General features: G+C 45.3%; 1 protein-coding gene across 4 annotated transcripts in view; it reads right to left on the bottom strand.

Moving 5' to 3' along the window:
• LOC121277089 (exocyst complex component 6B) overlaps window positions 1-27,290 on the bottom strand; it is a 632,802-nt gene that overhangs the window by 150,982 nt on the left and 454,530 nt on the right. For all 4 annotated transcript variants that reach the window (XM_041186104.1, XM_041186075.1, XM_041186085.1 and 1 more), the window contains exons 17-18: window positions 26,500-26,634; window positions 22,977-23,156 (exon numbers count right to left, since the gene is read on the bottom strand). In XM_041186104.1, the coding sequence (XP_041042038.1) occupies window positions 22,977-23,156; window positions 26,500-26,634 (315 nt within the window). The remainder of the gene's footprint in view (window positions 1-22,976; window positions 23,157-26,499; window positions 26,635-27,290) is intronic.

Below are 27,290 nucleotides of genomic sequence, written 5' to 3'. Positions count from 1 at the left end.
CAATCGTATTGATGCAGGACTAGAATCCCATATAAATCCAGACGAAGTACAGACAAGAGTTTTCCTTCCTGAAAACATTGTTTGTTTCCCTAACGACAAACTGACAGCTTCACAGTCACTTTTCCTGATGCTAATTTTTTCATTTCCAGATTAATTTTTCAACCAAAAGCAAACTCTCTTGCACTACCCTAAAATGAAACCTGGAAGAGTGGCTGCCAGTGGCTTCAAAGAGTTAAACGCATGGCCCGTGTGCTACTGTAGACACACATTGTAGGTAGGTTCAGTACACCAGCTGTGCTTAGTTACGGAATCCCAGTCAGGGAGGAAGGAATATTCAGCCAGGATTCCAGCTCCTGATTTATGTGGCAACAACAGGATTGGACTCAGCCTGAAGTGTGCACAGATCAAGGACATTCACTGTTCAGGCTCACACACAAGATACCAGAGGACAACAAATACCCAGGAGTCAGCACCATCAGAATAAAGGGTCAAGAGCACAGTCCTCCTATCTTTTAAGGGATTGTGGCACTGGTTGGGGGAGGGGTGCGGGGAGTGCAGGTGAAGTTTTGGTGAGACACGGGATGTATGGGGCATTGTTCTTAACCATTTCACAACCAATCAGGCTTCAGGAAATTGAGCGTGGAGTTGTTTAATTTTATTTACATTTCCAAACTTTTAAACTCTTCGATTCCATGGATCAGGAATAACACAGGCGAGGCTGGGCTGTAATCAGAGAGTGTCCTCAGTGCTAACAGTAGCACAGTTGTTTGAAAAGTTACAAATATGTTAACAATTACAGGGGGGAGTGGGGACCCGAGAGTCTGTACCGTTAATTATGGAACCCGGTTATCAAAGGATTCGTTAACAAAGGCACCAATAAAATTACTGTTAAAATAAACGTACATTAATCTCAGAATACAGTAGTACACGCAATCAGGACAAGCTTCCTCACTTCAGCCAATGAACTGTCACTCCACTGAAATATTTCCACCCACGGTCCCTGATCAGTTTCAGGTTTAAATGTCAAGTGAGGGTGGGGTGGGGGGGGGGGGGGGGGGCGCGGGTGAGGGAAGTAAAGTAGTTGCTAGTTTTGAACATTTGATTGAGAACAGACAGAAACTCTGTCAGCAGTGGCTCAGTTGGTAGCACTCTCAGCTCAGATGTTAGAATGTTATGGATTCAAGCCACTTCCAGAGACCTAAGCACAAAATCCTCCTGTGCGGTGCTGAAGAAGTGCTGCAATGTCAGAGGTGCCAGCATTTGAGTAAGTGGGTAAATCGAATCCCTGCCTGCCCTCTCAGCTGGACATAAAAGATTTCATGGCACTATTTTGTAAAGGGCAGGGGATTCTCCCTCGTGTCCTGACTAATATTTATCCCTTCAGGAACATCACTAAACAAAAAAAAACAGGTTATCTATTTATAGTCAAACTGTAGTTTGTGGGAGCTTATTGTGTGTAAATTGACCATTTCATAAACTAAAACAGAGAGTTCTTCAATGGCTATAAGGCATTTTGGGATATCCCGAGGCCGCAAAAGGTGCTACATAAACCTAAATTCTTTCTTTCAGTAAAAACCAAGAACTTTTGTGTCTTGCCGGCATAAGCTTGGAATTGTTCCACCCCAAATCGCACAACAGTTGCAGCAACTGAATTAAGAATGCAAGACAGAACTACATAAGAAACAGGAGGTGTCAGCCTCACAGCTCTTGGAACCTGCTCCATCATTCAAGGTCATGCTTAAACGTACACATCAACTCCATATTTCAGGCCTATCTCCCTATCCATTGATTTGCTTAGATCCCATCAGTCTGTCACAGAATCACAGAATTGTTACAGAGGAGACCATTCAGCCTATCATGTCTGCACCGGTTTTCCAAAAGAGCAATTTACCTTGTGCCATTCTCCGCCTTTGCCCCAACACCCTGCACATTCTTCCTTTCAAATAACAGTCTAATTCCCTTTTGAGTGCCTCGATGGCACCTGCCTCCACCACACTCTCAGGCACAGTGTTCTCGATCTTAACCACACACAACATGAAAAAGTTTTTCCTCATGTCACTGTTGCTTCTTTTGCCAATTACTTCAAAATCTGTGCCCTCTCGTTCTCGATCTTTTCATGAGTGGGAACAGTTTCTCTCCACCTACTCTGTCCAGGCCCCTCATGATTTTGAATAACTCAATCAAATCTCCTCTCAACCTTCTCTTCTCCAAGGAAAACAGTCCCAACTTCTCCAATCTATCTTCACAACTGAAGTTCTTCATCCCTGAAACCATTCTTATAAATCTTCTCAGCACTCTCACCAATGCCTTCATATTCTTTCTAAAGTGCGGTGCCCAGAATTGGACACACTACTCCAGCTGATGCTGAACAAGTGTCTTACACAAGTTCAACACAATCTCCTTGCTCTTGAATTCTATGACCCTATTAATATAGCCTAGAATATTGTATGCTTTATTAACCTCAACCTGTCCTGCCACCTTCAATGACTTAGACACCGATACACCAAGGCCCCTCTGCTCCTGCATCCCCTTTAGAGCTGTATCCTTTATATTATGTTGTCTCTCCATGTTCTTTCTATCAAAATGAATCACTTTGTAGTTCCGCACATTAAACTTCATCTGCCACTTGTCTGTTCATTCCACCAACTTATCAATGTCCTTGTATATCCTCCCCACACTTTACAATGCTTTCAAGTTTCCTATTATCCGCAAATTCCGAAATTGTGCCCTTTACAACAAGATCTAGGTCATATCAGGAAGAGAAAGAGTCCCAAAACTGATCCTTGGGGAACTCCACCACAAATCCTCCTCCTGCCTAAAAAAAAACATCGATGAACCACTACTCTCTGTTCCCTGTCATTCAGCCAGTTTTGTATCCATGTTGCCACTATCCCTTTTATTCCATGAGCTATAACTTTGCTCACAAGTCTGCTGTTCGGTGCTGTATCAAATGCCTTTTGGAAGTCATGCACGTCACATCAATAGCTTTGATCTCATCAACCCTCTCTGTTACCTCATCAAAAAACTCCAGCAACTTAGTAAAACTTGATTTTCCTTTAAGAAATTCATGCTGGCTTTCCTCAATAAACCCACATTTGTCCATGTGACTATTAATTTTGTCCCTAATTATTGTTTCTAGAGAATTTCCCAAGGCAGAAGTCGACTGGTCTGTAGTTGCCAGTCCTCAGGCACCACCCCTGAGTCTAAAGATGACTGAAAAATTATGGCCAGTGCCTCTGCAATTTCCACTCTCAATACCCTCATTGTTCTTGGGCGCATCTCAACCCATCCTGGTGCCTATCTAATACCTCTTCCTTGTCAATTTTAAATCCTTCCAGTATATTAATTACTTCCTCTTTCATCACAGCCTGGGTAGTGTCTTCTCCCTTGGTAATGACAGATGCAAAGTATTAATTTAATACCCCTGCCTCTATGTGTAAATCTCTTTTTTTTAATTAATTCATGGGATGTGGGCTTCACTAGCTAGGCCAGCATTTATTGCCCACCCATAGTTGCCCTTGGGAAGATGGTAGTAAGTTGCCTTCTTGAACTGCTGCAGTCCATGTGGTGTAGGTACACCTACAGTACTGTTAAGGAGGGAGGTCCAGGATTTTGACCCAGTGACAGTGAAGGAACGGCGATGTGTTTCCAAGTCAGGATGGTAAGTGACTTGGAGGGGAGCTTCCAGATGGTGGAGTTCCCAACTATCTGCTGCCCTTGTCCTTCCAGATAGTAGTGGTTGTGGGTTTGGAAGGTGCTGTCTAAGGAGCCTTGGTGAATTCCTGCAGTGCATCCTGTAGATGGTACACACTGCTACCACTGTGCATCGGTGATGGAAGAAGTGAACGTTTGTGGATGGGGTGCCAATCAAGCGGGCTGCTTTGTCCTGGATGGTGTCAAGCTTCTTGAGTGTTATGGGAGCTGCACTCATCCAAACAAGTGGGGAGTATTCCATCACACTCCTGACTTGTGCCTCGTAGATGATGGACATGCTTTGGGGAGTCAGGAGGTGAGTTACTTGTTGCATGATTCCTAGCCTCTGACCTGCTCTTGTAGCCACAGTATTTATATGGCTAGTCCAGTTCAGTTTCTGGTCAATGGTAACCCCCAGGATGTTGATATTGTGGGATTCAGAGATGGTAATGGCATTGAATGTCACAGGGTGATAGTTAGATTCTGTCTTGTTGGAATGGTGATTGCCTGGTACTTGTGTGATGTGAATGTTACTTGCCACTTGTCAGCCCAAGCCTGGATATTGTCCAGGTCTTGCTGCATTTGGAAATGGACTACTTCAGTATCTGAGGAGTCACGAATAGTGATGAACATTGTGAAATCATCAGCAAACATCCCCATTTCTGACCTAATGATGAAAGGACGGTCATTGATGAAGCAGCTGAAGATGTTTGGGCCTGGGACACTACCCTGAGGAACTCCTGCAGTGATGCCCTGGAGCTAGGATGACTGACCTCCAACAACCACAACCATCTTCCTTTGTGCCAGGTATGATTCCAACCAGTGGAGAGTTTTCCCCCTGATTCCCATTGACTCCAGTTTTGCTAGGGCTCCTTGATGCCACACTCAGTCAAATGCGGCCTTGATGTCAAGGGCAGTCACTCTCACCTCACTTCGGGAATTCAGCTCTTTTGTCCATGTTTGAACCAAGGCTGTAATGAGGTCAGGAGCTGAGGGGCCCTGGCGGAAGTCAAGATGACCTTCAGTAGGCAGGTTATTGCTAAGCAAGTGCTGCTTGATTGCACTGTTGATGACCCCTTCCATTACTTTACTGATGATTGAGAGTAGACTGATGGGGCAGTAATTGGCTGGGTTGGATTTGTCCTGCTTTTTGTGTACAGGACATATCTGGGCAATTTTCCACATAACCGGGTGGATGCCAGTGTTGTAGCTGTTCTGGAACAGCTTGGCTGGGGGCGCGGCAAGTGCTGGATCTCTAATCAGCTCTATTCTTCCTTTTAACACCCTTTTACAATTTACATGCTTTTTGGAGACTTTGTGATTGTCTTTTATGTTAGCTGCCGGTCTCTTTTCATACTCTCCCTTTGTTTCTCTTACTTGCTTTTTCACTTCCCCTCTGAACCTTCTATATTTGGCCTGGTTCTCAATTCTATTATCCACCTGACATCTGTCATAAGCTTACTTTTTTCTTTTTCATCTTAATCTCTATCTCTGTCATCCAGGGAGATTTATTTACCTTTCCTTTCCCCTTTGAGAGAATATGCCTTGACTATGCACAGACTATCCCTTCTTTGAAGGGAGCCCATTGGTCAGCTACTGTTTTTCCTACCAACTTTTGAATCCAATTTATTCGGCCCAGTTCCGTTCATACTCCATTGAAGTTGGCTTTTCTCCAATTAAGTATTCTCACTCTTAGTTGTTCTTTCTCCTTTCTCATAGCCAGCCTAAAACTTCTGATACAATGTTCTCCTACTGACACTTGATCCACTTGGCCCACCTAGTTACCAAGAATAAGCTGTAACAATGCCTCCCCTCTCGTTGGCCTGAAAACAAGCTGCTCTTGAAAATTTTTGTGAACACACTCTAGGAACTGTTGCCCCTCTCTGCCCTTTTAATATACTTAAATATATATACTTAATATATATCCCAATATATATTTGGATAATTCAAATCCCCCATTAAACCTACTCTATGGTTCTTCTACCCATCTGGAATTTCCTCCACCTTAATTTGTTCCTCGACATCCTTTCCACTAGTTGGTGGCCTACAGACTGCACTGAGCACCTTTTTGAGCCTTAGCTCTAGTCATATAGATTCTGTCCTTGGCCCCCTGGGATATCCTCACTCTCCAGCACTGCAATGCTGTCCTTAATCAATACTGCCACTCCTCTCCCTTTTTTTCTTTTCCTATCTTTCCTTAATACATTATCAATCTCAGTCTTGAACATACTCAAAGGTTAAGCATCCACAGCCTTTTGGGATAGAGAATTCCAAAGAATCACAACCCTCTGAGTGTGAGGAAATTTCTCCTCATCTCAATCTTCAATGGCCATTCCTTTCTCCTGAGACTGTGACCCATAGTTCTAAACTCTCTAGCCAGAGGAAACAGCCTCTCAGCAATTATTCTGGCAAACTTTCAAAAGAATTTTAAACATTTTAAGGAGATGAAGGAAAGTAGATAAATTAAGTAGATAAATTTTAAGTAGATGAAGGAAAGGCTGTGGATGTTGTCTACATGGACTTTAGAAAGGCCTTTGACAAGGTCCCACATGGGAGGTTAGTTTAGAAGGTTCAGACACTTGGTATCCATGGAGAGGTTGTAAACTGGATTCGAAATTGGCTGTGTGGGAGAAGACAGAGAGTGGTAGTGGATGATTGCTTCTCAGATTGGAGGTCTGTGACTAGTGGTGTGCCTCAGGGATCTGTGCTGGGACCATTGTTGTTTGTTGTCTATATCAATTACTTGGATGATAATGTGATGAATTGGATCAGCAAGTTTGCTGATGACACGAAGATTGGAGGTGTTGTGAACAGTGAGGAAGGCTTTCAAAGCTTGCAGAGAGATCTGGACCAATTGGAAAATTGGGCCAGAAAATGGCAGATGGAATTTAATGCGGAAAAGTGCGAGGTGTTACATTTTGGAAGGTCAAACCAAGGTAGGACATACACAGAAAATCGTAGGGCACTGAGGAGTGCGGAGGAACAAAGGGATCTGGGAGTTCAGATACATAACTTCCTGAAAGTGGCGTCACAGGTAGACAAGGCTGTAAAGAAAGTTTTTGGCATACTGGCCTTCATAAATCAAAGTATTGAGTATAGGAGTTGGGATGTTCTGGTGAGGTTGTATAGGACATTGGTGAGACCAACTTTGGAGTATTGTGTGCAGTTCTGGTCACCTAACTACAGGAAGGATATCAGTAAGATTGAGAGAGCGCAGAGAAGATTTACTAGGATGTTGCTGGGTCTTAAGGAGTTGAGTTACAGGGAAAGATTAAATAGGTTAGGATTTTATTCCTTGGAACGTAGAAGAATGAGGGGAGATTTGATAGAAGTTTACAAAATAATGAGGGGTATAGACAGAGTAAATGCGAGTAGGCTCTTTCCACTTGGATTAGGAGAGATAAACACGAGAGGACATGGCTTTAGGGTGAAAGGGGAAAGGTTTAGGGGGAACATCTTCACTCAGAGAGTGGTGAGAGTGTGGAATAAGCTACCATCTGACGTGGTAAATGTGGGCTCACTCTTAAGTTTTAAGAATAAATTGGATAGATACATGGATGGGAGAGGTCTGGAGGGTTATGGACTAGGTGCAGGTCAATGGGACTAGCAGAATAATATTTCGGCACAGACTAGAAGGGCCGAATGGCCTGTTTTCTGTGCTGTAGTGTTCTATGGTTCTATGGTTTTAACATCTCATTGAGATCACCTTACATTCTTCTAAACTCCAGAGAGTACAGGCAAATGCTACTCAGCTCTCCTCATCGGACAGCCCTCTCATCCCAATGTGGTGAACCTTCAAGGTACCCCTCAGAGGCAAGTATTTCCTTCCTTAGACAAGACCACCAAAACTGTGCACAGTACTCCAGGTGTAGTCACATCAATGGCCTATACATGTGCAGCAAAACTTCCTTGCACTTATTGTGCAACCTGCTTGCACTAAAGGCCTACGTACTATCTGTCTCCCCAACTGCTTGCAGTACCTCCACATTAACATTCTGCGATTCATGTACAAGGATGCTCTAATCCTCCTGAATCCCAAGATTTAATACTCTCTCACCTTTTAAAAAAATATTCTGAGTTCCACTCTTCCTGCTAAAGTATATGAATTCACACTTCCCGATATATTCCATCCATTATATTCCATTCTTGATAGAACAATTAACCAGTTTATTCTTTTTGCTGCATCTTTGTGTCCTGGCAGCTTACTTCCTCACCTAGCTTTGGATAGTCAGAAAACGTTTTACTCATTCGTTCATGGGATGTGGGTTTCGCTGGCAAGGTCAGCATTTATTGGCCAACCCCAATTGCCCCTATGGTGGTGGCGAGCCATCTTGAATCCTTGCAGTCATCCATAGTGCTATTAGGGAGTGAAATTTTGACTTGGCAACAGTGAAGGCAAGAGGACGTAGCTCCAAGTCAGGATGGAGTGGAGGTGAACTTGCAGGTGGTGGCATTCCCATGCATCTGCTGTCCTTGTCCTTCGAGGTGGTAGATGTCATAGTTTGGAAAGTGCTGGCAAAGGAGCCTTGATGAGTTGCTGCAGAGTATCTTATAGGTGGTACACAACTGCTGCCACTATGCACTGGAGATGGAGGGAGTGAATATTCAAGGAGACAGATGTGGTGCCAATCAAGCTGGTTGCTTTGCCCTGGATGGTGTCGAGCTTCTTGAGTGTTGTTGGAGCTGCACTCATCCAGGCAAGTGGGGAGTATTGCATCACACTCCTGACTCGTGCTTTGTAAATGGTGGACAGGCTTTGGGGAGTCAGGAGGTGAGTTACTCGCCACAGAGTTCTCAGCTTCTGACCTGTTCTTGTTTTCTTTGTATTTACGTGGCTGATTTTCCTAGGATGTTGATTGGGGGGGTGTGATTTAGAGATGGTAGTTCCATTGAACATCAAGGTGAGATAGTTGGATTCTCTCTTGCTGGAGATGCTCTTTACCTGGTACTAGTGTGGCATGAATGTCATTTGCCACTTAACTATCCAAGCCTGAATGTTGTCCAGATTTTGCTGCATGTGGACATGGAATGCTTTGCTCTCTGAGCAATTGTAAATGGTACTGGACGTTGTGCAATTATCAGTGAACACCCCCAGCTCTGAGCTTACGATGGAGGGAAGGTCATTGATGAAGCAGCTGAAGATGCTTGGGCCTAGGAAACTACCCTGAGGAACCCCTGCAGCGATGTCTTGGGACTGAGATGTTTGGCCTCCTTTCCTGAAAGACGTTCGTCAACCCAGGTGGGTTTTTTTTTATGACAATTCCAGTAGTTGCATGGTCATCACTACTGAAAAGAGCTTTTTCTTCTAGGTTTACTTGATTTAACTGAATTTAATTCACTGCCTCAGAATGTGGTGGAGGCAGATTCAATTGTGGCTTTCAAAATGGAATTGGATAATTAGTTGAAGAGAAAAAAAAATTTCAGGCCTCCATGGAAAAGGTGGGGAGGTGAGCTCGCTGAGTTGCTCTTGGAGAGGGCAAGCATGGACAGGAAGGGCCGAAAGGCCGCCATCTGTGCGGTGACCATTCGACGAAATTCCCCAGCTGCCCTGTGGGATTTGAACTCCTGTCTCTGAATCATTAGATGAAATAATGCAGCAGCATAACCACTCTGCTACCATACCCACTAATTTATTACCCCAATTTTAAACAGAAAGTTGAACATTCCTCCCCCATTCTTTCTCTCTTGGCCCTATTGCTGGTGAAGGAGGCCCGATTTGGGCACCCTGTCCTCAGGGTTTGTCTTCAGGCTGTGCTCCACATCACACAGCATTCCAAGACTGAAATTAAAGTTAGAGAGGACTGCTTACAACTTGGTGCGCAAGTTGAAGGGTCTGATGCTCTTAAGGCAATGGGCAATTTCTTTTTGTGAAAAAACAAGAGCGGATGAAGTTAAAAATGGCTTTATAAAGTTGAAAAAATTGCCAAAAAGCAGCTGCAAACTTGAAGTTATAGCGCACAACCTGTAGCTGCACGTGTGTCGCGGCTCCGGCGCTTGTGCACAGGTACGTAACGTGCACACGTTTACAGTCAGGTCGTAGCTGTCATGCAAAATGGAAACGTCAGTTCCAATTTTTATGAAATCTTTAAACCCCTTCCAATACTTTTTTTTTTGGAAGCACTGAAAGGTGAATCGCAACATCTGTCCGGGTAATTTTCTGTTCCTGCAATGCCAAACATAATAAAGTTCTGCAGAATTAGAGCACTCGGCATAAAGGCTGGACCTCTCCTAATCACAGTGCTCCCTGGATAAACAAACACATTGTTTCAAAGTACAGGGAAGGGGAGGAGGGCACTTTGTCTTCAGAAAACTGCACGCTTGTCAAAACTCTGGACAACTGGTGAATAGTCAAGAAGAGTGAGACCTGCTGGGTCGAAGCGAACCGTTCCTTCGCACAAAGGCGCGTTGTGTCGCCTGTGTGCGAGATCATGCTGAGGAAAGTTATGCGTTGGTTGCACCAGTTTGTCTCCTCTCCCTCGCTCAGCATCGCCCTGCTCCCGACATAGTTCTTCAGTGTATTGAGAGTATTGCTGAGGCAGCACCAGTAACGGCAGGTGTAACTTTTCAGCACATGACCGGGTGCACACAACTTTTGGAATCCATTTTTCCAGCTCATTTTCTAGACTAACTGATGTCTTCATGAGACATCCTGCAGTATATCCAGAGAGTTGACAGACTAAAACAACATCCTCCACAGAAGAAGCAAACTAGAGTACGGCTAGAGAGGTAAACGGAAAAGCTTAGATAAAAGCAAAACACTGCAGATGTTGGAAATCTGAAATAAAAACAGAAAATGATGGAAAAACTCAGCAGGTCTGGCAGCATCTTCTTCAGAAGAGTCAAACGGACTCGAAACGTTGACTCTGTTTCTTTCTACATGGATACTGCCAGACCTGCTGAGTTTTTCCAGCATTTTCTGTTTTTATTTAAACAGAAAAGCTTGCTGGCTGTTTAGCAACCTTCTGCCACTTCCAAACCCTGGTCTCTCTCCTCCCCTGATGTCTTCGCATGGATGAATCTTTCCTTTATTAATGTCAGCTGTAACCTAGTAGAACTTGGGCAGTTGTGGCTTCATGACCCACTCGAGACTTGAATATAATATGCCACCTTTCAGGCAAATCGTGAAAACAGGGACCCAAATGCCCATTCAGGTGGATGTAAAAGGTGCCATGGCAATATCTGAAGAGCTGAAAAGTTCTCCCTGGTAACCCAAGGCCAATATTTTTCCCTCAGCCATAACACTGACTGCTGCAATTCCCTGTATTACCACAGTGACTACACTTCAGTGACTGGGCATCACTGGCTGGGTCAGGATTTATTGCCCATCCCTAATTGCCCTTGAGAAGGTGGTGGTGAGTCGCTGCAGTCCATGTGGTGTAGGTACACCCACAGTGCTGTTAGGGAAGGAGTTCCAGGATTTTGACCCAGTGACAGTGAAGGAATGGCGATATATTTCCAAGTTAGGATGGTGTGTGGCTTGGAGGGGAACTTCCAGGTGGCAGTGTTCCCATCTATCTGCTGCCCTTGTCCTTCCAGATGGTAGTGGTCATGGGTTTGCAAGGTGCAGTCCAAGGACCTTTGGCGGATTGCTGCAGTGCATCTTGTAGATGGTACACACTGCTGCCACTGTGCGTCAGTGGTGGAGGAAGTGGATGTTGAAGGTGGTGGATGGGGTGCCAATCAAGTGGGCTGCTTTGAACTGGATGGTGGTGTTGTGCTTAATGAATGTCATTGGAGCTGCACTCATCCAGGCAGGTGGAGAGCATTCCATCACACTCCTGACTTGCCTTGTAGATGGTGGACAGGCTTTGGGGAGTCAGGAGGTGAGTTACTCACCACAAAATTCCCAGCCTCTGACATGATCTTCTTTTAATCACAGTATTTATGTGGCTGATGCAGTTCAGTTCAGTTTCTGGTCACAATGCTAACCAACAGAATGTTGATAGCAGGGGATTCAACAATGGTAATGCCAATGACGGTAGTGAGGAAATGGTTAGATTCTCTCTTGTTACTTACCACTTGTCAGCCCAAGCCTGAATATTGTCCAGGTGTTGCTGCATGTGGACAGGGACTGCCTCAATATCTGAAGTGTTGCAAATGGTGCTGAACATTGTGCAATCATCAGCGAACATCCCCACTTCTGACCTTATGATGGAAGGAAGGTCATTGGTGAAGCAGCTGAGGATGGTTGGGCCCAAGGCACTACCCTGAGGAACTCCTGCAGTGATGTCCTGGAACTGAGATGGTTGATCTCCAACAACCACAACCATCTTCCTTTATGCTAGTTATGACTCCAAGCACTGGAGAGTTTTCCCCCTGATTCCCATTGACTTAAATTTTGCTGATGCCAAACTTGATCAAATGTGACTTGGTGTCAAGAGCAATAATCCTCACATCACCTAACTTCTGGAGTTCAGCTCTCTTGTCCATGTTTGCGCCAAGGCTGTAATCAGGCCAGGAGCTGAATGGCCTTGGCAGAACCTAAACTGGGTGTCTGTGAGCAGGTTATTGTTGAATAAGTTCTGCTTGATAGCACTGTCGATAGACGTCTTCTGTCACTTTGCTCATGATCGAGAGTAGAGTGATGGGGCAGCAATTGGCTGAGTTGGAATTGTTCTGCTTTTTGTGGACAGGGCATACTTGGGCAATTTTCCACATTGGTGGGTCGATGCCAGCATTGTAGCTGTACTGGAACAGCTTGGCTTGCGGTGCTGCTAGTTCTGGAGCATAAGTCTTCAGTACTATTGCCGGAATGTTGTCAGGGCCCATGGCATTTGCAGCATCTAGTGCCTTCATGCCCCCTGCACTCTTCATTTAACCTGGATTGATTCCTCCGGATTGATGGTGATGGTAGAGTGGGGTATATGCTGGGCCGTGAGGTTACAGCTTGTGGTTGAATACAATTCTGCTGCTGCTGATAGCTCACAGCACTTCATGGAGTTGCTTGATCTGTTCGAAATCTAACTCATTTAGCACAGTGGGGGTGCCACATAATATCGATGGAGAGTATCCTCAATGTGAAGATGGGACTTCATCTCCACAAGGACGGTGCGGTGGTCATTCCACCAATACTGTCATGGACAGGTGTATCTGTGGCAGGTAGTTTGGTGAGGACGAGATCAAGTAGGTTTTTCCTTCATGTTGGTTCCTTTATCACCTGCCGCAGACCCAGTTTTTATGAAGGTTGAGTATAATTTCTTTGCTTTTGTACTCAATGCCTCGATTTAGCAACCATATGCTTTTTTAACAGATGTCTCAAATTGTCCTTCCACCTTCAAAGACTTGTGTATAAACGTCAAACCGTCTCTATTCTTGCACCACCTTTAACATCGTTCCATCCAGTTTATTTTCTTCTTTTGACCCTGTGCAACAACAGATTTGGCCTGTGTCTGACCCACAGCACTACCCACTCCTCCCAAATTCTTCATCTACAAGGCTATTTAAAAGCCACCCAAGTGAATACTATCTGGAGGCTTGCAATTAGTCTGTACAGTTATGTGCAGATCTGGGTTATTAGTGAAATCCCTTAAGAGGAGCCTGCTCCATCTAACCCTCTCTCTTCAAATTTCACATCTTTGGAAATCCCAACCGCAGCTTTTGAACAAAACAGCGTGATGATCAGAAGGGAGGATTGGAAAAGCAAACAATCTTAGAGCAGGGTCAGCTTTGCTTGATGGAGCGCTCTTGCCTCTGAGTGGGGTGTGAACCCCATTGTGGGTCTTGAGCCCGTAATCTGTGTTGACGTTTCAATACAGTCCAGAGAGAGTGCTGCACTGTTGGAGATGCCTCATTTCAGGTGAAACCTAGCACCAGTGCCCCAGGTGGACTATTCAAAAGAGAATTCTCCTGACTGACATTCCTCCCTCTACCAATACCACCAAGAATACGGTTAAGTGCTCTACGTGGGGTGGTACTGTGTGGAAATACTCCAAAATCATTTTTTTTGGATGCAGGGCATTTAGGGATACAAGAACACAAGAATTGGGAACAGGAGAAGGCTATTCAGCCCCTTGACCCTGCTCTGTAATTCAATTAAATCATGACTGATCTGGTTGTGGTCTCAATTCCACTTTCCTGTCGGACTCTCATAACCCTTGTCTATTAAAAATCCGTCGCACTGAGCCTTGAATATATTTAACGACCCAGCCTCCACTGCTCTCTGGGGAAGAGAATTCCAAAGAGTAACAACCCTCAGAGAAAACATTTTTCCCATTTCAGTCTTAAAGGAGAGGCCCCTAATTTTTAAACGTATCCTCTAGTTTCAGATTCCCCCACAAGAGAAAACATCCTCTCAGCATCCACCCTGTCAAGTCCCCTCAAGACCGTCTGTTACAAAAAGATCACCTCTCATTCTTCTAAATTCCAATGAGTGTAGGCCCAATCTGCTCTACCTTTCTTCAAAGATAGCTCCCCTCATCTTGAATCCTTGTGTTCATGTGGGATGTTTGCGAGATGTGCTAAGTACATCTTCTTCTTTGTGTAAGCTTAGCTCAGTTATTAGCATTCTCACCCGCGCTCTGGAGTTTTAAGACTCACTACAGACTTGAGCAGATAGCTCTCTGAATAAGCAGTGAAATAACTGGCCAGTCCACTCACTTGTTGTTTGTGGGATCTTGCTGCGTGCCAACCGGCTGCCACAAAGCAACCATAACTTCATTTCAGAAATAGTTAATGGGCTGTGAAGCACTTGCTCTGGGACAACTTGTGAAAGGTACAATCTGAATTCAAGTTTGTTCTTTCCTTTAACAGAACAGTTTTTCAGTGAGTTTGGAACTTTCTAAAGTGTAAACAAAATCTAAAAAAATCTGTTTTAATTTAAATAAATATTCATTATTTCCACTTAAATGTTTCCAATGAATATTTATCAGCCAAGCAACAGAGCTCAAAGCATGATGCTATCCTTGGCCCTACTCTTTTCCCAGTGTAGCCATAGCAGTAGATGATGACTCGTTCTGTAACCCTCCCATTCTTTGTACAATAAAGGGGGGCTCTCGACTTCTTCAAGGAGATTCAGGTTTGAGGGCTGAGGAACACATTGACGAACCACCCAGAGATTAGCAATGAAGTCTCACTCAAGGACCACAAGGGTGGCTGTCACTTGAAATTCTAAGGTCAACTCTTGAAGCAAGGGCAAAGCTGTTCTGAGGTTTAATTAAGAGCCGTCTTGTGCTTCCAATCTTTGTCAATAAGGAATTAGTTGAAACTCCTCCCAAACTCATTTCAACAACAACGTGATAATGGCCAGATAACCTGTGTTCAGTGACATTGGTTAAGGAATAAATACTGACCAGGACACCAGGAAGAACTCCCATTCTTCTTCAAATAATGCCATGGGGTCTTTTACATCCACCTTAAAGGACAGATGGGGCATCCATTTAATGTTTCACCAACAAGACGGCATCTCTCAGTACAGCACCGGAGTGTCAGCCTGCATTCTGGCTCAAGTCTCTGGACTTGAACTGACAATCTCCTGATTTAAAAATGAGATGGCTACCTGCTGACACATTCCAAATCTGAAAGGGGTGCGCTGACCCTGGGCGAATTATTTTAAAAGTACAGATTACAAACTTTCACACTGGCAGTGCTTCACAGCTTTGTGAGCTTCTCAGTAAAGCTTTAGTATCCCAAGAACAGGAAATTAGAGACTTGGCTCAATATCTGATGGCAACATCAGGACCTCTGATAATGATACATGTCTTCAACGATTTCTCACATAGCAAGACCTCATAAATAGCCATAAGATGAACGGCCGGCCAATCTGTTTTGTGGTGGCTTTGGTTGAATGAGAAATGTTGGCCAGGATTTACCCTGCTCACCTTCGAATACTGACATGAAATTCTCAGTGTTTACCAGCTTAAAATCTCATCCAATACACAGCATCTCTGTCAGTATAGCAGCCCTCAGAACTGTCCCTTCGACAATGTGCTGCAACACTCTCTCAATGCTGCCCATCCAACAGTGCAGCACTCCCTCATTACTGCCCCTCCAAAAGCGTAGCACTCTCTCTCTCTCTCACTGCCCCTTTGAGAATGCAGCACTCCCTCTCTACCTGCTTGACAATGCGGTGCAGCGTTTCCTCCAGTGCTGTTCTTTCAACAATACAGCACTCCCTCAGTATATGGGAACATGGAAACATAGGACTTGGAAACAGGGAAAGGCCATTCGGACCTTTGAGCCTGCTCCACCATTCGATATGATTATGGCTGATCTGATTGCACTCTCAACTCTACTTTCCTGTCTGCCCCGCTATGACCTTGACTCCTGTCAATCAAAAATCTGTCTAACTCTGCCTTGAATAAATTTAACGCTGCTTTCTGGGGAAGAGAATTCCACAGATTAATGACCCTCAGAGAAAAGAATTCTCATCTTCGTCTTAGAAGGTAGACCTCTTATTCTTAAACTGCATCCCCTAGTTCTAGTTTCCCCAACAAGAGGAAATATTCTCCCTTTATCCACCCTATCAAGACCCCTCAGGATCTTATATGTTTCAATATATATATATATATATATGTCATTCTTCTAAACTCCAGTGGCCACAGGCCCAACCTGCTCAACCTTTTTTCATAACAAATGCCCTTCATCCCAGGAATGAGTCGAGTACTGTAGCTTTGACAGTCCAGTGCTCCCTCAGTACTGCCCCTTTGACAATGCAGCGGTCTGTAATGCGCGTCTGACAGTCCAGCGCTGCCTCAGCACTCCCTCAATGCTGCCTGTCTGACTGTGCAGTCTCCTTCCAGTACTGCTCTTCTGACAACAGAGTACTCCCTCAGTATTGCTGCTTTGACAGTGTAGCACTCCCACAATACTGCCCCTCTGATAATGTAGTAGAGCTGAAGCTATCCCGGCAATGGGTGGGCAAGGAAACTCCCATCCTTTCCTGTGCAGGCAGGATGCCTACTACCTGCTTAAACTGTTATGTGATGGTATGCAAAAATTTTAACAGTCCATCACATATATCGTAATCTTAATCCAGCATAGCACCCATTCATCATGTAGGAAGCACTTGAACAGCCATTGTTTCTCTCAGTTGGTTTAGGGAGGTGCTCTTCAGCAAGCAACAGGATGGTCCCCGAACTAGAAGGGTGATGGTGGAGGCAGAGAAAGAAATAAAATGAGCTAGGACCCCACCTAATGAGTGCCTCCAGCTGGAAAGCATGTGTGTGCATGAGCAATCAGGGCAACATTGCATTCATTGGTGATGCACTCCTTTCCCGCCCCTCCCTCAAATTAAACAGCCAGCTCAGTCGCACAAATGAAAAAATGCCACGGTACCCAAGTAGTGGAGGGCACATGACACCCATGGAACTAATTGCCAGCATGCACTTTGCAGACAAGGTGTGAAAGAATTGGAGGAAGAGAGGCCAAAAGGAGCCATGGAACCTGATAGTGTGGATCACAGGAACAGGAGCTCCCTTCGCACCAGGAAGAGCAGGAAAGTCAGACAAGTGCAACTCCCCTTAGAAACAAAAGCAACCTCGATCCTCTCTCTACTGAGTTGAAGTTCAATCTGTTGCCTCCACAAACCTTACCATTAAAAATAGCTACAATTCTCAAATAAGTGGATGATTTCCCTTTTCAGGCCAGCGTGACCAAACACCCTCCCCACATCCAGGTTTCTGACTCTGTAAATAGGACCAGGAGGAGTGCGCAGCAGGTCAGGATCACTGTGAGGCTGACCAGGAGGAGTATGAAGCAGGTCAGGATCACGGTGGAACATATCGGCAGGAGTGTGAAGCAGGTCAGGATCACGGTGAAGCAGATGGGAGGAGTGTGAAGCAGGTCAGGATCACTGTGAAGCAGGTCAGGATCACTGTGAAGCAGGTCAGGATCAGTGGGAAGCAGGTCAGGATCAGTGGGAAGCAGGTCAGGATCACTGTGAAGCAGGTCAGGATCACTGTGAAGCAGGTCAAGATCAGTGTGAAGCAGGTCAGGATCAGTGTGAAGCAGGTCAGGATCACTGTGAAGCAGGTCAGGATCAGTGTGAAGCAGGTCAGGATCACTGTGAAGCAGGTCAGGATCAGTGTGAAGCAGGTCAGGATCAGTGTGAAGCAGGTCAGGATCACTGTGAAGCAGGTCAGGATCACTGTGAAGCAGGTCAGGATCAGTGTGAAGCAGATGGGAGGAGTGTGAAGGTCAGGATCAGTGTGAAGCAGGTCAAGATCAGTGTGAAGCAGATCTGGATCACTGTGAAGCAGGTCAGGATCAGTGTGAAGCAGGTCAGGATCACTGTGAAGCAGGTCTGGATCACTGTGAAGCAGGTCAGGATCAGTGTGAAGCAGGTCAGGATCAGTGTGAAGCAGGTCAGGATCAGTGTGAAGCAGGTCATGATCAGTGTGAAGCAGGTCAGGATCACCGTGAAGCAGGTCAGGATCACCGTGAAGCAGGTCAGGATCACCGTGAAGCAGGTCAGGATCACCGTGAAGCAGATCAGGATCACCGTGAAGCAGATCAGGATCACCGTGAAGCAGATCAGGATCACCGTGAAGCAGACTGCAGAAGTGTGAAGCAGGTCAGAATCACTATGAAGCACACTGGAAGAAGTGTGCAACAGGTCAGGATCACTGTGAAGCAGGTAAGGATCACTGTGAAGCAGGTCGGGATCACTGAAGCAGACTGGGAGGAGTGTGAAGCAGGTCAGGATCACTGTGCAGCAAACTGGAGGAGTGTGAAGATCACTGTGAAGCAGGTCAGGATCACTGTGCAGCAGGTCAAGATCAGTGTGCAGCAGGTGAGGATCACCGTGAAGTAGGTGAAGATCACTATGAAGCAGACTGGAGGAGTGTGAAACAGGTCAGGATCACTATGAAGCAGACCGGGAGGAGCGTGCAGCAGGTCAGGATCACTATGAACCAGACCGGGAGGAGTGTGCAACAGGCCAAGATCACCGTGAAGCAGACTGGAGGATATGAAGCAGGTCAGGATCACTGTGAAGCAGGTCAGGATCACTATGAAGCAGGTCAGGATCGCTGTGAAGCAGGTCAGGATCACTATGAAGCAGACTGGGAGGAGCGTTAAGCAGGTTAGGACCATTGTGAAGCAGACCGGGAGGAGTGCACAGCATGTCAGGATCACTGTGAAGCAGGTCAGGATCAGTGTGTGAAGCAGGTCAGGATCACTGTGAAGCAGACTGGAGGAGTGTGAAACAGGTCAGAATCACTGTGAAGCAGGTCAGGATCACTGTGAAGCAGGTGAGGATCACTGTGAAGCAGGTGAGGATCACTGTGAAGCAGGTCAGGGTCACTGTGAAGCAGACCAGGAGGAGCGTGCAGCAGGTCAAGATCACCGTGAAGCAGACTGGAGGAGTGTGAAGCAGGTCAAGATTGCTGTGAAGCAGGTCAGGATCACTGTGAAGCAGGTCAAGATCGCTGTGAAGCAGGTCAGGATCACTATGAAGCAGGTCAGGATCATTATGAAGCAGGTCAAGATCGCTGTGAAGCAGGTCAGGATCTCTATGAGGCAGGTCAGGATCACTGTGAAGCTGGTCAGGATCGCTGTGAAGCAGGTCAGGATCGCTGTGAAGCTGGTCAGGATCGCTGTGAAGCAGGTCAGGATCGCTGTGAAGCAGGTCAGGATCACTGTGAAGCAGACCGGGAGGAGCGTTAAGCAGGTTAGGACCATTGTGAAGCAGACTGGAGGAGTGTGAAGCAGATCAGGATCACTGTGAAGCAGGTCAGTGTCACTGTGAAGCAGACCGGGCGGAGTGTGTAGCAGGTCAGGATCACTGTGAAGCAGATTGGGAGGAGTGTATAACAGTTCAGGATTGCTGTGTAGCAGACTGGGAGGAGTGTGCAGAAGGTCAAGGTCATTGTGAAACAGACTGGAGGAGTGTGAGGCAGGTGAAGATCACTGTGAAGCGGGTCAGGATTATGGTGAAGCAGACCGGGAGGAGTGTGAAGCAGGTCAGGGTTACTGTGAAACAAGTCAGGTTCACTGTAAAGTAGACCGCGAGGAGTGTTAAGCAGGTTAGGATTACTGTGAAGCATGTTGGAGGAGTGTGAAGCAGGTTGGAGGAGTGTGAAGCAGGTTGGAGGAGTGTGAAGCAGACTGGGAGAAGTGTTAAGCAGGTTAGGATCACTGTGAAGCAGGTTGGAGGAGTGTGAAGCAGACTGGGAGGAGTGTTAAGCAGGTTAGGATCACTGTGAAGCAGGTTGGAGGAGTGTGAAGCAGGAAAGGATCACTGTGAAGCAGACTGGGAGGAGTGTGAAACCAGGATGGTGGAATTGTCCTGTGAAGAGAGATTGGGGAAACTGGGCCTGTATTCTCTAGGGTTTCAAAGAATGAGAGATGATCTTGTTGAAACCTACAAAATATTTAAAGGGATAGACAGGGTAGATGCAGGTAAGATGTTTGCCCTCGTTGGTGAGTCTAAAACCAGGGGACACAACTTTAAAGTCAGAGGGAAGCCACTTAGGACCGAGATGAGGAGAAATTTTTTTGTGAATCTTTGGAATTCTCTACCCAAGGGGGCTGTGGAAGCATAGTCACTGAGTATGTTTAAAGCAGAGATTGACAGATTTCTAAATGGCAGTGACATAGAGGGATATGGGGATAGTTTGGGAAAAAGGCATTGAAATGGATGATCAGCCATGATCGTACTGAATGGCAGAGCAGGCTCGATGGGCTGAATGGCCTTCTCCTGATCCTATGTCCTTATGTTCCAGACTGGGATCACTGTGAAGCAGACTAGAGACCAACTTCGGAGCTTGAGCAGCAGATGGCGACACACATGCGCCCATGAGGTTTACAGCTTTAAGTGTTGATAGATGTGGTCACCCCACAGCTCAAGTGTATGAGAGAGTGAATGGGTGCCTGCCAGATAGTCAAGAAGAAACAGGCAGGTAGTGCAGGAGTGCCCTGAGTGTATCTCATTCTCCAACCGGTATTCAATTCTGAATACTGACAAGAGTCATGGTTCATCTCGGGAGTGCAGCCGGAGCCAAGGTCATGGAATCACGGAGGGCTCAGCTGTATGGGGGACACACAAAGGAGACTGGAAGAGCAATAGTTACAGGAGGGTGGAGAGTTAAAGGACGTCCGTGGCTGTAGATGTGAAACCAGGATGGTATGATGCCTCCATGGTACCAGTGTCAAGGTGTCACTGAACGGCTGCAGAGTACCCTGAGGGGATACCAACAACAAAGGCAGAAAGAGGGATGTGGTCCTGTAGTCAGAATTTAGGAAGCTAGGTAGAAAATTAGCAAGCAAGCCTCAAAAGTAGTGATCTCTGGACTACTCCCGGTACCACGTGCGAATAGGAAGATAGAGCAGATGAATGAGTGACTGGAGGGATGGTGCAGGAGGGAGGGCTTTAGATTCTTGGGACTTTGGGATCGGTTCTGGGGGAGAGGGAACCTGTACAGACAAGACAGGTTGCACCTAGAGCCGAGATCAATTGCCTTGCAGGGTGATTTGCTAGTGCAGCTGGGGATGGTTTAAACTAACTTGGCAGGGGAGTGAGAACCAGGAGGTAAACCAGGGAGGAATACCAAGGTGTAAAGAATTTTGGGAGTACAGATAGCACTACAGTAGTTTCAGCGTAAAGTCTAAATTAGGGTTACGGTTCATGAATGTGAATGCACAAGCGTGGTAAATAGAATTGGTGAGTTGCGGAAGCAGATAGCCGTGTTGATGTGGTGGCGAAAGAAGGGCAGGACTGTGTATTAAATATTCCATGCAAAGTATTCAGGAAAGATAGGAAAGAAGGATTGATTTAGGAGAACATTACAATGCTGGAGATAGAGGATGTCCCAGAGGGGTCAAGGACAGAATCTATTTCGTTAGGCCTAAGGAACAAAAAAAGGGCAACTACAATGCCTAAATAGCCAAGTGGTTATGGTACTGGGTTTGTAACCCCAAGATCAAGAGTTCAAATCTCACAGTGGTAAACTATGAAACAACGTAACTTCATCTGAAACAGATGGAAACGGGTTTGTACTCGAAAGAGTTACAATGCTCTCTGTGGTTTATAGGCAACCAACCAGTGGGAAAGATGTAGATGGATTCTATCCTTGACCCCTCTGGGACATCCTCTATCTCTAGCATTGTAATGTTCTCCTTAATCAATCCTTCTTTCCTATCTTTCCTGAATACATTGTATGGAATATTTAACACACAGTCCTGCCCTTCTTTGAGCCAGATCTTTTGCCACCACATCAACACGGCTATCTGCTTCCCCAACTCACCAATTCTATTTTCCACACTCATGCATTCACATTCATGAACCGTAACCCTAATTTAGACTTTACGCTGAAACTACTGTAGTGCTATCTGTACACCCAAAATTCTTTACACCTTGGTATTCCTCCCTGGTTTACCTCCTGGTTCCCACTCCCCTGCCAAGTTAGTTTAAAGGAAAGATGTAGAGGAACAAATTTGCAAGGAAATTACAGAAGTGCAAATGTTATAGAGTAGTTATAATGGGGGAATTTAATTATCCAAATATATATTAGGATAGTAGTACTGTAAAGGGCAGAGAGGTGCAAGAGTTCCAACATTGCGTTCAGGAGAACTTTCTAAAGCAGTCTGTTTCCAGTCCGTTGAGAAAGGAAGCATTGCTGGACCTGGTTCTTGGAAATGAGGTGGGCCAAGTGGATCAAGTGTCAGTAGGGGAAACCTTAAGGGACAGCGATCATTGTATCATAAGGTTTAGGTTGGCTATGAAAAAGGACAAAGAGTAATCCAGAATAAGAATAATTAACTGGGATGAGGCCAAATTCAGTGGTGTAAGACTGGATTTGGCTCAGATAAATTGGAATCAAAGATTAGCAGGCAAAACTATGTCTGAACAAAGGGCTGCCTTCAAAGAAGAGATAGTTTGGGCACAGACAAGGTTTCTTCCCATAAAAGAGAAATCTGAAAGAGTGCTGAACTTTCAGTTTTTTGGTTGAGACATCAAACCGAGACCCCTTCTGTCCTATTGGGTGGAAGTAAAAGATGCCTTGACACTATTTCCATGGGGCCCCGGTCAATATTTATCGCCCAATTAACACCTAGTCCTTTATCCTGCGGGTAAATTGGCTGATATGTTTCTTACCTTACTACAGTGAATATGGTTCAGAAAAACTTAATTTGTTAGACATATCGACATCAGGTGAGGACAGAGCTGAGCTTGGCCCTCCATGATTCAGCTGCCATTTAGGTACACTAGGCCTGTTAGTTTCTGTAGAACCATCTCCCCAGTAAAAACCAGAATTTCCGAGACAGGAGAGAAGATCAAGAGGTAAGGACATTCTTTCCTCAAAGAAGAAAGGCATGCAATACGAAATTTAAATGGTTGCACTCACTGGTAAATGTGTGAACACGGCAAAAGTACTGCGCAGGAAAGCAATGAGGTCGACTAAGTAATCACTGGCGTGGCCGTTGGTCTCTGCTCTCATCCAGTCGTAGTCCGCCAGCTGCAGAAATTGGTCAATCTTCTGATTCAGTTTGGTGTAGATCTCCTCCTCTGCAGCATGTCGACAGTCCTGCACAAAAACATATGCCCCATGCACTTTGTCAAACACCACAGGTCGGTAGCTTACATTTCACATAGACACGGCAACCTAGTGACTTCCAGTGGCTTAGACAATGTTACAATGCAGAAGCGGGCATTTGGCCCATTATGCCTGTGCTTGCTCTGAAAGAGCTGTCCAACTGGTTCCGCTATCCTAGTTTTCTTCCCCACAGGCCTGCAAAGTTCTCCATTTCAAATATTTATCCACTTGGTTTTTGAAAGTTTCTGCTGAATTTGCTTCCACCACCTTTTCAGGCAGTGCGTTCCAGATTCATGGACTGAAAAAAAATCTCATCTTCCCGGTGCCACCTGCACCCCCTCCCATCCCCACCATCCTTTTGTCAAATCTGTGTCATCTGGCTCCTAACATTTCTGCCAGTGCAAACAATTTCCCCTTATTTATTCCATCAAAACTCTTTCTAATTTTGAACACCACTATTCAGCCTTTCCTTAACCTTTTCTGCTCTAAGGAGAACAATCCCAGCTTCTGTCTTTTTCTCCCTCTAATTCACTATTTTAGGCATGGAATTCTTATGGGGAAAGTATATTAACCCAACACCCAGGCTTGGGCTGACATGTGGCAAGTGATATTTGCGCCACACAAGTGTAAGGCAATGACCATCTCCAACAAGAGAGAATCCAACCATCGCCCCTTGATGTTCAATGGCAGTGCCATCACTGAATCCCCAATGTCAATATCCTGGGGGTTACCATGGACCAGAAACTGAACTGGACTAGCCATATAAATACTGTGGCTACAAAAGCAGGCCAGAGATTAGGAATCGTGCGATGAGTAATTCACCTTCTGACTCCCCAAAGCCTGTCCGTCATCAACAAGGCACAAGTCAGGATTGTGATGGAATACTCCCCACTTGCCTGGATGAAAGCAGCTCCCACAACACTCAAGAAGCTTGACACCGTCCAGGACAAAGCAGCCTGCTTGATTGGCACCACATTCACAATGCCTCCACCACTGACGCACAGTAGCAGCATTGTGTACCATCTACAAGATGCACTGCAGGAATTCACCAATGCTCCTTCGACAGCACCTTCCAAACCCACGACCACTACCATCTAGTGGTACAAGGACAGCAGATAGATGAGAACACCACCACCTGGAAGATCTCCTCCAAGTCACTCACCATCCTGACTTGGAAATATATCACCGTTCCTTCACTCTTGCTGGGTCAAAATCCTGGAACTCCCTTCCTAACAGCACTGTAGGTGTACCTACATCACATAGATTGCAGCGGTTCAAGAAGGCAGCTCACCACTACCTCTACTCAAGGGCAACTAGGGATGGGCAATAAATGCTGGCCCAGTCAGCGAAGCCCCATCCCGTGAATGAGTAAAAAAAGAAAGTATATTAGTTATCAATGAGACCAAGTTAAAGCTAATTTGGGAGTGGGGTTGAGGAGAACAGCCAGGTGCTGAACACACAATTTAAGTTGATGCTCCCATGCATTACTGAGGCAGTTGCCCTGTTTTGGATGAGACTGATGTTCAGTGTGCCTATTGAAGTGGATCTATGAAGATCCAATGACATTACTGGGAAAAGACTGATATTCCAGAAGCGGGGATCATTATAATGGTCGACATTTATTGCCATGCTTGGCTCTCTTTGGAAGATGGCGAAGGGCCTTTTAAGCTGCTGCAGTCCATGTGGTGTGGGTGCATCAACAGTGCTGTTCGGAAGGGAGTTCCAGGATTTTGATCTAGTGACAATGAAAGAATGACGAGAAAGTTCCAAGTCAGGATGGTTTGTGGTTTGGAGGGGAATTTGGAGGTGGTGGTGTTCCCATTCCCCTGTTGCTCTTATCATGGTGGTGCATTTGGGAAATGCTGTCAAAGAAGTATTGGTGAGTTGCTGCAGAGTATCCTGTAGATAATACACACTGCAGCCATGGTCTGCAGGTGGCGGAACGAGTGCATGTTTAATTCAAGCAGACTACTTAGTTCTGGACAATATTGAGTTGAATGTTGCTGTTGCTAGACCATCCAGGCAAGTGGACAAAATTCCATCACATGAGATATCTACCAATATGAGGAAAACTTTACATCCTCATCCATCATTACCTGTCTCATGTTTTTTCGTTGGATGCTGCCTGACCTGTTGAGCATTGTTTTCTAAGCTCGTTTCAGATTTCCTGAGTCTACAGTATTTTGCTCATTGTCATTGGCTGTCCCTTGATTTGAGGATGACATCTACTCAGGGTCGTGAGTTTCTGCCATGGGTCTTCGTGTAACAGAACAGGATGACTCTCAACCCACATATCTTTGGGCACATGGGGCAAGATGTTCCGCAAGGTAGTGGGATCCGGAGTGCAAGATTTGCTTCCTTTTCTTTCCTTCTCTGCCACAGCTGTGCCTCATCATTAAGATGTTGGGACTCAAAAGCCTGTGCAGCTCGATGGACAAGTTGTCACCATTCTGAATGATTGGTAGCGAGCTCCTCCTAGTCATTCATGTCAATGCTGCCACACTTCAAGCAAAGCTCCAGAGTGTCTTTGAAGTGTTTTCTTCTTCCTCCCCTGGAACAATGGCTGTTTGAGAGTTCCGAGAACAGGCACTGGTGCGGAGATGGTTTTTGGCCGTGTGGACACAGTGGCCAGTCCATCAAATTTGATTTTTACAGGAGTTCTGCCTAAATGCTCGTGGAGATGGCCTCAAGAAAGACACGAGTGTTTGTTCGACGGTCTTCCCACTGAATTCAGAGGATGCAGCAGAGGCATTACTGATGGAATATTTCCAGTGCTTTTGCACATCATTGACTGTAATAACCTGGAGTACAGGGTATTACTGTATTAACCAAAGGGAAAGGGTATTACTATAGTAAATGAGAAGCATGGTATTACATTAGTAATCTGAAGGTCACAGTATTACTGCAGAAACTGAGTGGCAAAATATTCTAATAAGATAGGATAAAGTAAACTGAGGGCTGCAGTATTACTATAATAACTAAGGGGGTGATACGATGACATCAGCAGGATGATATTAAGACAAAAGCAAAATATTCCAGATTCTGGAAATCTGAAATAAAAACAGAAACCACTGGAAATGCAGATCTGATGAAAGGGCATCAATCTGAAATGTTAACTCTGTTTCTCACTCCATAGGTGCTGTGTATTTCCAGTATTTTCTGTTTTTATACAGTATCACAACAGCAACTACAGGACCACGACATTACTATAATAACATGAGTATTACTGTCCTAACCTGAACAGTAAGGCCATATTGTTGTTAACTTGAGAGAACACATAAGAAATGCTAAAAGCCGGAGGAGACAGGCACACATTACAAAGGCTTGCTGTTACCTTGAAGGTGGCTGTACCATACAGCTTGGTGGCATGAATTGTCTCTGGAGGTACATTGGTAATGTTCGTGATGAACTCCTCCAGAAACTTGCAGGATCGCTCCAGATGCGTTGTATTGATGATAATCTGCACAAGCTGCAAAGGGAAGGACAAGGTTAATGGACAATGAACTTTCCAGGTTACCATCAGAAGCTCCTGTATAATTATGCAGTCCTTCTCTATATGTAACATATAAGTGAACCATAGAAAATTACAGCAGAGAAGGTCTTTTCAATCCATCGCAAGTGGAGTTAAAATAATTTTTCTCATGCAGTGAGTTGTTATGAGCTGGAATGCACTGCACGATAGGGCAATGGAAGCAGATTGAACAGTAACTTTCAAAAGGAAATCGGATAAATACTTGAAAAGGAGAAAATCGGCAGTTATGGGAAAAGAGCATGGGAGATTGGGACTAATAGGCTAGCTCTTTCACAGAGACAGCATAGGCAGGATGGGTTGAATGGCGTCATTCTGTGCAAAACAATTCCTCATGCAGGTTCTTTGCTAGATCATCCACAAGTAATCCCCCTGTCCTGCACTCTCCTCACATGCCTGTACCTTCCTCTGATTTCCCTTAAAAAAATGCAATGGTCTCTGCTTCAATCACCCCCGCAGCAAAATATTAGATGCTCTATTATCCCAAAGTCTCTCCTTACTTACCTAGTGACAACATTAAATTCATGACACCCACCATCAGTAATTCTCCAGCTAGAGGGAACAAATTCTCCCTATCCACTAACGAAGGCTCTATA

Source organism: Carcharodon carcharias, chromosome 1, assembly GCF_017639515.1.
Source record: "Carcharodon carcharias isolate sCarCar2 chromosome 1, sCarCar2.pri, whole genome shotgun sequence".
NCBI classification, from domain to species: Eukaryota; Metazoa; Chordata; class Chondrichthyes; order Lamniformes; family Lamnidae; genus Carcharodon; species Carcharodon carcharias.
Note: the sequence above shows the minus strand (reverse complement) of the source record. Positions and strands in the feature narration are given on the sequence as shown.